This window comes from Jaculus jaculus, chromosome 5 (assembly GCF_020740685.1).
Source record: "Jaculus jaculus isolate mJacJac1 chromosome 5, mJacJac1.mat.Y.cur, whole genome shotgun sequence".
In the NCBI taxonomy this organism is placed as follows: Eukaryota; Metazoa; Chordata; class Mammalia; order Rodentia; family Dipodidae; genus Jaculus; species Jaculus jaculus.
Genome location: NC_059106.1, coordinates 156,878,239 through 156,891,026, shown reverse-complemented (window position 1 = coordinate 156,891,026; position 12,788 = coordinate 156,878,239). Strand labels below are relative to the sequence as shown.

Below are 12,788 nucleotides of genomic sequence, written 5' to 3'. Positions count from 1 at the left end.
TTCCTCTGCCCTAACCCTATCCTTCATGTGGCCTCCCTCAATGTCTCCCTCTGCAATTCTTTAACCTTGCCACTCTCCAGACCATCATACTGCCTCTCCATTCTTGCTGTCAACTCTCTTTGTCCAGCTAAGATTCTACTAGCCACTATTATGATCACTCACCTGGAAACCCCCTAACTTTAGCCCTCTCTCCCTCTCTCCTTTTTTTTTTTTTTGTTGCTGTTTATTCAACTTGGGAGAACAAACTTCTCCCCACCTGCCCTTAAGCTGCTAAGACCTGTTACAGTAAATCACACAAGTTGGTAGACCAGTTGTCCCAAAGAACTTACCCTACTAATCTGACACAGGCTTTCTATCAGCTGACAGTGCTCCAGTGCTTCTCCATTCAGCCTGCCCTCACCACACACTTAGGCAAACTCGCTTTCATCTTGTCACACTTCATTTTCTTCTCTGCTCCCCATAGCTGATGACCTTGCCTCACACTTCTTCTTCTTTTTTTTTGAGAAAACACAGACCATGTGATGGGAGCTCTAAGACTTCACTTATCCCTGGCCCCTATTGCCTTCCAGTTACCAAAGACACACCCTGACCTGGAATGAAAGATAAATCCTATCTGGTCAGCTACTACCAGACTCCAGTCCTTGCAATCTATTGCTTTCATCAGTATCTTTGTGTTTCTATTTCCAAATAGTTCTCAGATCCATCCAATTATTACCATGCCTGCTAGTGCTCCTCTAGTTCAGGTCTTCTTTGCCTGTTGCCTTCTTCCTGTCCTCCCTGCTTCTACCCTATTCCCACCATTATTCATGTACATCGCAGAGACCTTTTTCATTTCAACACAGATAGGCAGAGCACAAGAAAACTCATGTTTTTTGCCTAAACGTGATACCATTGGCTACATTTAACCACATGTCCATTTCTAAAAATCAAGAAAGTGGAGACAGTCTCTCATGTACCTGGACTCTGAATGCATGACTCCTCCATGTAAATCTTTCATGATACCCATCCCAAGATCCCACAGGATATGGCCTGAGGGAAATGTTTGAGAGTTAGAGCTCAACACTGCTCCTACTTCGATTCCCTCTGCTTCCTGATCCACCAGCATGTGAGGATCTCTGCCAGAAGCTCCACCTCTACAGATAGAATCACCGCAGCTGCTACTCCTCTGCAGCCATGATGGACTGTGCCCTCCAAAGAGCCAAAATAAATCCTTTCTTCCCTTGAGTTGTTTTTTTGTGAGGTACTCTTTTTGCAATGACTAGAAAAGTAACTGACATAATTCTGTTTTGGAAGATTTCTCAAACCACTGACCTCTAGCTAAATTAGGGTTCCTCCACTGTCATTCACTCCCAAAATAGCATTTATCAAAGACAGTAATGATAGATTTTTATGGTTTCTTGCTGAATGCCTACTTCATCCAACTGTTGAACTCATGACGAAAAGACGTATGCTGCTTTGCTTATGACTGAAGCCTTAGTACTCAGCTCAGCTCTGTCATCTAGAATGTGCCCTGAGTGTGCTGAAAGGGTGAATGAGAGAACCAAAGATTGGGCTAAGACACAGGCACATCCCTCCTCCGCCCCCCAGAATTAGCTAAGAAAAGCCTCAGACCTGGTCACTGTGCTTTTCTCATTTTTTTTTTTTTAAAGTTTTAGAAGTAAGGTCTTATTTCTGTCCCAGCTGACCTGGAATTCACTATGTAGTCTCAGGGTGGCCTTGAATTCATGGTGATCCTCCTACCTCTGCCTCCTGAGTGCTGGATTAAAGGTGTGCGTCACCATGCCCGGCCTTTGTCTCATTCTTGAAGCATACTATAAACTCACTTTATTGGTGACTACCATCCTCTTTTTCTTCACTCCATACTCAGCTGAAGAAGCCTGAAGGTACTGGAACCTCAGAATGACCTATGTTGGCATCTGTGGAACCTTGCCAGAATGTGGTCAATTCTAATGAAGCAGTTACCTCCTTGTTGCTGGGACAAAGCTCCCCAGAAGCAGCTCATGGGTGTTTATTTTCACTTACTATGGTAGTTTTGATTGTATGTCCCCCATTGGCTCAGGTGTTAAAATTAAACTTGTAACTTGGATCTCCAGCCTCCTGGATGAAAGGGGTGTTACTGGGGGGCAGATCCTGGAGTCCAGACCTAATGTGTCACTGGGGTGGAACTGAATTCCAGCCCAGAGGTGTGCAGAGAAGTCTGAGCTCTGGCGGGGGTCCTGATTGCTGCTGGTTTTGTGCTTGCTGCTTTCAGTGCTTGCTAGGGCTGATGGTGATTTCCTCTCTGCTCGGATTTATGAATGGGAGCTAGTTTCTTCCACCATAGAAGGAACTTACCCTAAATCTGTAAGCTTGAAATAAATCTCTTCCTCCCATAAACACTGTCCAGTTGGATGTTCATCCCCACATTGTGAAACTGTCTACGACACTTCTATTTTAAAGGGGAGGTTTCATCATGGTGTGGAAAGACCAGCAGGGGCAGACACCTGGGTATCACATCTCCATAGCAACAGGAAAGAAGTATAAAGAGTGAGCTCACTATAAACACCTAGTGGGGCTAGACTACTAAACCAAAAGGCCTGCTTTCAGTGACACACCTCTTCCAGCAAGGCTCCACCTCCCACAGGTTCCACCAGCTGGGGATCAAGTGTGAGTCTTAATCACAAACACATGAAGCCATTGGGGTCAGTTTACATTCAAATCATCATAGCTGCCTAGAGGTGCTTACATATGGTAGGAATAACAACAACAATAATAATAATAATAATGGTGGTGCTATTATTTTAAGAACACATTTGCCAGGCATGGTGGTGCATATCTTTAATCCCAGCACTCAGGAGGCCAAGGTAGGAGGATCTCTGTGAGTTTGAGCCTGGACTGAGACTACACAGTGAATTCCAGGTCTGGGCTTGAGCAAGATCCTACCTCAAAAAACAAACAAATAAACAAACAAATAAATAAAGCAAACACCATGTCATGTCATTGTAATTAATAATTGCATGTACTGGGACTGGGGAAGTGGCTCCATGGTTAAAGGCAACTACCTGCAAAAACTTACAACCGGGTTTCAATTTCCCAGTACCCACATAAAGTCAGATGCACAAAGTGGCGCATGCATCTGGAGGTTGTTTACAGTGGCAAAGAGCCCTGGTTTGCTCATATATTCTCTCTCTCTCTGCTTACAGATAAATAAAAATATATCTTTTTATTTATTTATTTATTTGAGAGAGACAGAGGGGGAGAGAGAGAAAGAGAGAGAGAGGGAGAATGGGCGCACCAGGGCCTCCAGCCACTGCAAACGAACTCGAGACGCGTGCGCCCCCTTGTGCATCTGGCTAACGTGGGACCTGGGGAATCAAGCCTCAAACTGGGGTCCTTAGGCTTCACAGGCAAGCGCTTAACCGCTAAGCCATCTCTCCAGCCCCAAAATATATCTTATATATATATCTTATGATGAGGAGCTAGATATGAGGACTAGTATATTACTTACATCAAATGTGCAGAAGCAAATCTATGAGGACAGACAGAAGACTGGTAGACTGGTAGTCTGGGAGGTGACTGATAACTGGTTTTTGTTTTTTAAGATTTTATTTTTATTTATTTATTAGAGACAGAGAGAGTGAGAGTGAGAATGGGTGTTCCAGGGCCTCTAGCCACTGCAAATGAACTCCAGACGCATGTACCACCATGTGCATCTGGTTTACGTGGGACCTGGAAAATCGAACCAGGGTCCTTAGGCTTCACAGGCATGCGCCTTAACTTCTAATCCACCTCTCCAGCCCAAAGAGTTTCTTTTGTTTCTTTGTCTTTTGACGTAGGGTCTCACTCTATCTCAGGCTGACCTGGAAGTCATTATGTAATCTCAGGCTGGCCTCAAACTCATATCGATCCTCCCACCTCTGCTTCCTGAGTGCTGGGATTAAAGGCGTGCGCCACCACACCTGGCTAAAGGGTTTCTGTTGGAAGTGATGACAATGTTCCTAAATGTATACTGCAGATGGCCGCCCAATTCCTTGACTATACTAAAACTATTGCTCTGTATGTTTGAATAGGCAAATGTCACTCTGTGATTTTGTTTGTTTGTTTTTTTTGTTTTTTTTTGTTTTTGTTTTTCAAGGTAAGGTCTCACTCTAGCCCAGGCTGACCTGGGATTCACTATGTATTCTCAGGGTGGCCTCGACCTCATGGCAATCCTCCTACCTCTGCCTCCCGAGAGCTGGGATTAAAGGCGTGTGCTACCACACCTGTCTTCTGTGAATTTTTAAATTAATATTTATTTATTTATTTGAGAGAGAGAGAATAGGCACACCAGGGCCTCCACCTCTTCAAATGAACTCCAGATGCATGTGCCACCTTGTTGTATAAACCACCTTGGCTTACGTGGGTCCTGGGGAATTGAACCTGGGTCCTCAGGCTTTGCAGGCAAGCACCTTAACCGCTAAGCCATCTCTCCAGCCCCGTGAATTATATCTTAATAAAGCTGTGGCAATGGCAAAAGGCTAGTGATACTTGGCAGGAGAAAAGTATCAAGTTTTCCTGTGGTGGAGCTTCTTGCCCTCCCCTGGCTTTTGTGTTCCTTTCAAAGGAACAATCAGCATCCTCGGATTACAACCTAGAACCCCATTATACCCTCTGAAAATAATTAATGTGTGATTTGCTTCTGAGGAGCTTTATGAAACCGGAATCTAGACAAAGCAGGCATTTCATTTTCTTTTTGAAAGATGCTAGACAAACAAAGTCCTTCTGTCATGCAATATTTTTCATTGTTTTCATATAGGCATTTGCTCTGTTGACTCAGTGCTGTAAGTATGTAGATAAAACAGCTGCTGGCAGCCCAGTGAGTTAGTCACTTAGGGTCCAAAAATGGTCCTGGAAGGTTAAAAAGAAGCGAGACAATACTTCTGTGAACTCACATGACACAGCAATAAATGTTAGACCTTCCTAAGCACCCAGATTTAAATCTCTGTTCTCAGTGAACTCAGTTTTATCAGTTTTCTCCTTCCTTGCTTGTTTTGCTCTGACTCTCCCCACCCGCTGCCCATCTGATTGCTGGAAGAGCTCTTAAAACAAATTTTGACCACAGAAAATTGTGCTTATCTGATACGAATGTCATAAACACGGATCAAGGCTAGAAAAGGGGTCTGGGATGACTCAGCAGTTTCACTAGCAGCGCTGTTTGGCTCTGTTAGCAGCTACGTGAGATGCAAGGTCAGGGGCAAACTCTAATGTGTTTTCCCAGTGTCCTTTCCCTGGGTTTCAGCTAAAACTCTTGAGGAAAAAAAAAAAAAAAAAAAAAAGCCAACTATCTGAGTATAGCAGAAGTATTACTGTTTTTTTGTTTTGTTTTGTTTTTTGGTTTTTTGAGGTAGGGTCTCACTCTAGCCCAGGCTGACCTGGAATTCACTATGTAGTCTCAGGGTGGCCTCAAACTCTCAGCAATCCTCCTACCTGTGCCTCCCGAGTGCTGGGATTAGAGGTGTGTATTCCTGTTTTTTACATGCTTTTCTCATCTCTCCTTTTCCTCCCTCACTTCCCCTTCCACCCCCCCCCCGCCTTCTTTCCTTCCTGTTTCTCTTCCTCCCTCCTCCCTTCTCTCTTTCTCTCCCCCTCTCTCAGACCTCTAGGTAGCCCAGGCCAGGCTGCAGGCAATCCTTGAACTCCAATTCCCAGCAATCCTCTGCCTCAGCCTCTTGAGGGCTGGGATTACAAGTGTGCACACTATGCCCAGTTCCTGTCCACCACCCTTATAACACAAGCCAAGCATGCCCCAAAGTGTTCTTGTCTGCCATGTTAACCTTTGTGCGTTTTATGTGTATGCGTGTGTGTGTGTGTGTGTGTGTGTGTGTGTGTGTGTGTGTGTGTGACTACAGGTGTGTTTATGGTACTGCATGCATGTGGACATCAGAGGACAACTTTCTGATGTCAATCCTTGCCTTCAACCTTGGATGAGTAGGGTCCCATATTGTCATCATTGCTTTTGTTCACCAGGCTAGCTGGCCCCCAGTCCTTCCTTCTTACCCTTAGGCATGGCTGGGATTACAAATGCCTACCATGGCCTCCTTTTATGTGGGTGCTTTTATGTGGGGGTTCCCAACTCGAGTACTCATGCTTGCACAACAAGCACTTTATCTACTGAGCTGTCTCCCCAACACCCCATTTGAGCTTTTTTAAACTTTTAATTAAAAAAATATATTTCTTTGATACGCCTTTAATACCAGCACTCGGGAGGCAGAGGTAGGAGGATCGCCGTGAGTTCGAGGCCACCCTGAGACTCCTTAGTGAATTCTAGGTCAGCCTGGGCTAGAGTGAGACCCTACCTCAAAACAACAACAACAAAAAAAAAGTTATTTCTTTGAGAGAGAGAAAGAGGCAGACAGAGCAAAAGAGACAGAGAGAGAATTGGCACGCCAGGGCCTCCAGCAAACGAACACCAGATGCATGTTCCACCTTGTGCAGCTGGCTTACTTGGGTCCTGGGGAATTGAACCTGGGTCCTTTGGCTTTGCAGGCAAATGCCTTAACTGCTAAGCCACCTCTTCAGTCCCTGTTTGAACCTTTTGAACCATGTACTCCATGACCTTACACTCAGCATGCTTTGGAATGTGTCAGCTATCTTTCCTTCTCAAACTGTGACTTTAAACTCAGTTTGCTCAATAATATACCTCTTAAACTGAGCATGCTCAGGAATGTGTCCTTCCACCAAGTGCTTTCCTGAATGAATAGTATAGGCTCCCAGGGGGAAAAAAATCTTCATGCTTCCTTCTTTTGAGGAGGACACTACTTAGGAAGTAACTCCAGTGTGCCCCTCACCTATTGCAAGGAAATAAACCTTTCCCCACTCTTTTACCTTCTGCTTGTGCTTATGGCTTTGTCCTCCCCAAGAAAAGTCCCCACTGGGTTCAGTTACAGTCCCATGCACACTTCTGTTGTTGACATGACTACCACCTCCCAAAGAGACGGGGTATTCGTGAAGCTTCTTGATGGGTCATTCTTACCACATGCATAGGTAACAGTGAGGTATTTTTTCACTCCTGGAAGACAGGGGCTTCCGAAATGATAATTGTTGACCATAACTTTGCACCTCTGCTTCCCATAGCACCTTCTGGAGAGGACTTGTAAAGCTGAGTAAGACAAGCAGTCTGGAAGGGAAAGGAAATAGCAATGAAAACTTTGGGCTGCATTACATTCTTTGCTATCACACAGCTTTCAGTGTTTGCTGTAAATAAATATACCGAGCTGCATTTCAAGTCAACTGAAGATTGTTTCTTTGCTTATGTTCGTTTTTAATTTTTTAAAAAATTTATTTGAGAGAGAGAGAGAGAATGGACGCGCCAGGGCCTTCAGCCACTGCAAACAAACTCCAGATACATGTGCCGTCTTGTGCTTCTGGTTTATGTGGGTCCTGAGGAAGCGAACTTGAGTCCTCAGGCTTCACAGGAAAGCACCTTAACCCACTAAGCCATCTCTCCAGCCGTCTCTGCCCATTTTCTGTCTCATTAAAACACCCAAGATGGTGTGCATTGGCCTTCAAGTCATATCCTAGAAAGCCCTGAGCTTGGGTGGTGCCATGTTGAAATTCTGACTTTATTCCCAAAGATGGTTAATTGGGATGGGAAGAATCACACTGAGTATGGGCAGCACTATAGCATGGGCAGGAGAACTCACAGGTAAAAGGGGGAAGGAAAGAGCCTATGAGCATAGGCATGCAGGCATTCTTTCTCTCTCTCTCTCTCTCCCCTCTCTCTTTCCTAACTGCCATGATGTGAGCTGCTCTGCTTCACTATCCTCTTAGCCGTGATGGACTGACACCTTGGAAACCACGAGCCAAGATCAATTTTTCTTCCATTTAAGTTGCTAATGCCGGGTGCTCTGCCACAGAAACAAGCGAACCAAAAGCTAATACAGCAATTGAGCTGGACAGACAAAATCCAGATACGAAGCTGGGCGTGGTGACGCACGCCTTTAATCCCAGCACTGGGGAGGCAGAGGTAGGAGGATCCATGAGTTCGAGGCCACCCTGAGTAAAGGGTGAATTCCAGATGAGCCTGGGCTGGAATGAAACCTTACCTCAAAAAAAAAAAAAAAAAATCCAGATATGAAACCAATGTCCAACAGTGGACACAGTGAATGAGTGTCAGCAGGGAATGGGTAGACGGGAGGTTCTGAAGGCAAAGGCCAGAGGGATCACTGTGAACCCGAGTGCTGACAGGCTGTGTGAAGGAAAGGACACTGGTCCTGGAGGAGCATTAATTGAACAGAGAGAAATGTATAAACACAAGGCAAGTGGGCCAGGAGCAGATGAAGGGGGCTGGCCATGAGCTGGAAGAGAGGGCAGGACAGGCGCAGCGAGTGAGGAGGAGCCAACTGAGACAAGACAGCATGCCTTCAGCTGCCTCGTTAAAGCCTCTGGACTTCAGGGTACAAACAATAGGGCACCTGGACTTTTAAGGACAGTGGGCAGAATGCCCTGAAGTGAAATGGAACCCAAGGCAGGGAGAGCAGTTTGGAAGTCATTTTGATAGGGCGCATTGTGGGGAGCGAGAGCTTGAAGAGGAAGGGATAATTTTAGAGACCTTACAAGATTCAATTCCTGCCTAACCATGCCTATCAACGGATACCGCACACTAAATGATCTAATGTTCCCAACAACCCTGTGACATAGAGTCAGTCTCTCTCTCTCTCTCTCTCTCTCTCACACACACACTCACACACATACATTTTGGGGGATAAGAAAGAGAGTCAGGAAGGTTCTTGACCCTCACACAGCTGGAGAACGGTGGGACTTGGATGTGAACATTGCAGTGAGGCTCCAGAGCCTGTAGATTCAAGTTCAATCCCCAGAACCCATGTAAAAGTGCCAAGCGTGAGGGCTGGGTGATGGTTCTGTGGGCAAAGGGCAGGGGTGAGACCTGAGCTGGGATCCCCAGCACTGGGCATGGTGGCATGTACTGTCCCTGGGGCTCACTGGCTGGCCAGTCCATCAGAATTGGTGAACTCTAGGTTGAGCAGGAGACTTGGATCAAAATAGAAGGTGGAGGCCTGGAGAGCTGGCTTAGCAGTTAAGTCGCTTGCCTGCAAAGCCAAAGGACTCAGGTTTGATTCCCCAGGACCCACATAAGCCAGAAGTACAAGGGAATGCAAGCATCTAGAGTTTGTTTTCAGTGGCTAGAAGCCCTGGCACGCCCATCTCTCTCTCTCCCTCTCTCTCTCAGTCTCTCTCTCCCTCTACCTGCCTATTTCTCTACCTCTCTCACTCTCTCAAATAAATAAATAAAAATAAAAATAAAAATATTTTTTAAGCTGGGCGTGGTGGTGCACGCCTTTAATCCCAGCACTCGGGAGGCAGAGGTAGGAGGATCGTCATGAGTTCAAGGCCACCCTGGGACTACAGAATGAATTCCAGGTCAGCCTGAGCTAGAGTGAAACCCTGCCTCGAAAAACCAAAAATCAAGCAAAAATTATTTTTTAAAAAGCAGGAGGAGAGGGAGTGAGGATGACACCAGACGCCACCTCCTTTTGGCAAGCGCAGGTTCCGCACTGTGGGCAGCAGGAGTGGACCGGGCGTGCGGCTCTGTGGACGTGACATACGGGGTCAGGCCAGCACGGGAGACAGAGCAGGACTACGCCACGGTGAGAAGGTGTCCCCTCCCCCTCCCCAAAGTTTGTGTGCTGAAGACATGGCACCCAAAGTCCCATGTGGATGGGGCTGGGGAGATGGCTCAGCAGTTAAAGGCACTTGCTTCCAAAATGCCATGTGGACGGCGTTAGGAGGTGGAGCTTTGAGAGGTGACTAGCGTTACCTGAGGTCATGAAGATGAGGCCCTTGTGATGGGGTGAGCGCTGTGAGAGCGGAGGAGGAGAGATCTGAGCTGGCCTATACTCACTCCACCACGTTTTTACACATGTGTCTATAAGTGTGTGTTGATGACAGAAATCTGCAAGAGTCCTAGAAACCTGAGGTATTCTTACAGCTTTAAGACCATTTATATCTGGCCATATTATAAAAAACAATTTATTTTTATTTATTTATTTATATGACGGTGAAAGAGAGAGAGAGAGAATGGGCACATCAGGGCCTCCAGCCGTTGCAGACAAACTCCAGATGCATGTGCCCCCTTGTGCATCTGGCTAACGTGGGTCCTGGGGAATTGAACCTGGATCCTTTGGCTTTGCAGGAAAATGCCTTAACCGGTAAGCCATCACTCCAGCCCCTGACCATATATATATTTTTTTAAACTTAAATTTCACTTTTCTTTCTTTTTTTTTTTTTAAATTATTTATTTATTTATTTGAGAGCAACAGACACAGAGAGAAAGACAGATAGAGGGGGAGAGAGAGAGAATGGGCACGCGAGGGCTTCCTGCCTCTGCAAATGAACTCCAGACGCATGCGCCCCCTTGTGCATCTGGCTAACGTGGGACCTGGGGAACCGAGCCTCGAACCGGGGTCCTTAGGCTTCACAGGCAAGCACTTAAACGCTAAGCCCATGACCATATTTTTTTGATAGCTACTAAATGATTATATTTATTGAGGGAAGTACAGCACCAAGGGAAGGGAAATGAATACACCCACATGGTCCGAAAGCCCACATGGTGGTCCTGGAAGAAATGTAAAAAGAGAGTTAGAGAAAAAATAGCAAACAAAGCACCCAGAGCTCATGCCATGTGGAGGCATCTATCCTCTGTCTTGGCCCAGCCGGGACGTGGGGAAACTCGCCAGAACCTGGAGGTTCGGAAGCCTTACCGTATTTTTTAAAGCTTAGTAGAATAAAAAAAAGAAATATTCCTCAGATATAAAATCAGAGGTGGTCTTGGGACCACAGTAGATGTACTGAACATCACTTTTATACTTTAGTGAGAGAACTTACTTGTCATGTGAAAGAATTTATGTTAATTTATCTTCTTTTTTTTTTCCTCAAGGTAGGGTTTATATCTAGCCTAGGCTGACCTGAAATTCACCATGTAGTCTCAGGGTGGCTTCGAACTCACAGTGATCCTCCTACCTCTGCCTCCAGAGTGCCGAGATTAAAGGCGGCATGTGCCAACATGCCTGGCCAAAGAATTTATCTTAGCTGTGGTTTCAGGAAGTAACCAAAGGTAATTCAGGTTTAACTCAGGTTTGACCAGATCCCGGTTGGCACCCTGAGCCATCTGCAGGATTTTTTTTTTTAAGTGGCTATTTCCCTCCCACGCAGATTTTGCTGGCACCTTCTGTCACTAGCAAACCACCCTCCCACCCCCAATACGTGTGATAACAAGATATTCAGCCATTTTAATTTTAAATTTTTTTGGCAGTTGTTTAACACTGTAACTGAAGTTAATCACTCCTTCAGCCTGTGTTTATTCAGATAATTGAGCTGGCTGCTCTTAAGTGGCCCTGTCTTGGCAGTGGGAACTTCTGGCACCTTGATCTTGGCTGAAAAGTCCAGGCCTGCCCACATTTGGCCTTGGGACAGCCTCAGCCCAGCCTTTGAGGCCCATTGTGTGAGTTTCTCATTCTCTTATGAAGGAAATAGCAGCAGCCCCGGAGCCCACCCAGAAAATGTGACCATAGCAGGAAATGACACACCATGGTGGAGGCGCACCCTCGTGCCCAATTCACTGGGAGGCTCCCTATTAAAGTGAGACTTCACTGGTGTTCATGGGGGCCAGTGATGACCCATCCTGGTCATGCCTATTTTTCTGTTCCCCTCCAAGACGGTGAGTGGAACGGTGATGCGCCTGACTTGCTCTGAGATCTTGCAGAAATGGCTCTGCAGGTCCCACCCTCAGGATGAACTCTTACCTCACTCTGTTTGACCCCACAAGATGCTATGGTAGTACTTTTAAAATATATTTTACAACTCATTTGAGGGGGGAGGCGAAAATGGGTACGCCAGGACCTCTGGGTGCTGCAAATGAACTCCAGACGCAGGCACCACCTTGTGCATCTGGCTGACGGTGGGTCCTGGGGGAACTGAACAACCTGGGTCCTTCAGCTTTGCAGGCAAGTGTCTTAACTGCTAAGCTATCTCTCCAGCCCTAAGGCAACACTTTTTGAGGAAGTCCCACAGCTAGCTTGCTGTATACATCTTGATGCTTCTTTTCTTTTATTTCCAAGGCGTGTGTGGAGGGCGTAGCTGGAGAGATAGTCAGGTTCCTGGTAACGTGCTTGCCTTGAAAGCACAGGCATAAGGCCCTGAGTTCAATCACCAGAACCCAAGCAAAAAAGGCTGAGTGTATTGGAATATAGCATTTGTAACCCCAGCACCGGGGAGTTGGAGACAGACAGGCTCTCTGGCTAGCCAATCTAAACTACTTGGTGAGTTCTAGGCCACTGAAAAACCCTCTCTTAGATGGGGAGTTTGCTCAGGGGGTAAAGGAGCTTGCTTGGGTTGGCCCAGGGTTCAGTTTCTCAGTATTTCTAAAGCCAGATACACAAAGTGGCACATGGGCCTGAAGTTCATTTGCAGTGGCAGGAGAAACCCTGTCTCAAAAAAGGCAAGCAGGCCTGGAGAGATGCCTTAGCCATTGCCTGAAAAAGTTAATGACCTTTGTGAGTTTGATTCCCCAGTACCCATGTAAAGTCAGATGCACAAAATGGCACATGCAACTGGAGTTCATTTGTAGCGGCTGGAGGTCCTGGTATGCCCAATTCTCTGCCTGTCTCTCTTTTCTCCATCTCCCTCTGCTTGCAAATAAATAAATGAAATATTTTTTAAAAGCTATTTTAAAAAATAAAGGAGGCCGGCGTGGTGGCCCACGCCTTTAATCCCAGCACTCAGGAGGCAAAAGTAGGAGGATCACTGTGAAG

At 46.1% G+C, this 12,788-nt stretch overlaps 1 protein-coding gene across 2 annotated transcripts in view; it reads right to left on the bottom strand.

Moving 5' to 3' along the window:
- Eva1c (eva-1 homolog C) overlaps positions 1–12,788 on the bottom strand; it is a 111,944-nt gene that overhangs the window by 16,733 nt on the left and 82,423 nt on the right. For both annotated transcript variants that reach the window (XM_045150565.1, XM_045150566.1), the window contains one exon: positions 6,992–7,135. In XM_045150565.1, the coding sequence (XP_045006500.1) occupies positions 6,992–7,135 (144 nt within the window). The remainder of the gene's footprint in view (positions 1–6,991; positions 7,136–12,788) is intronic.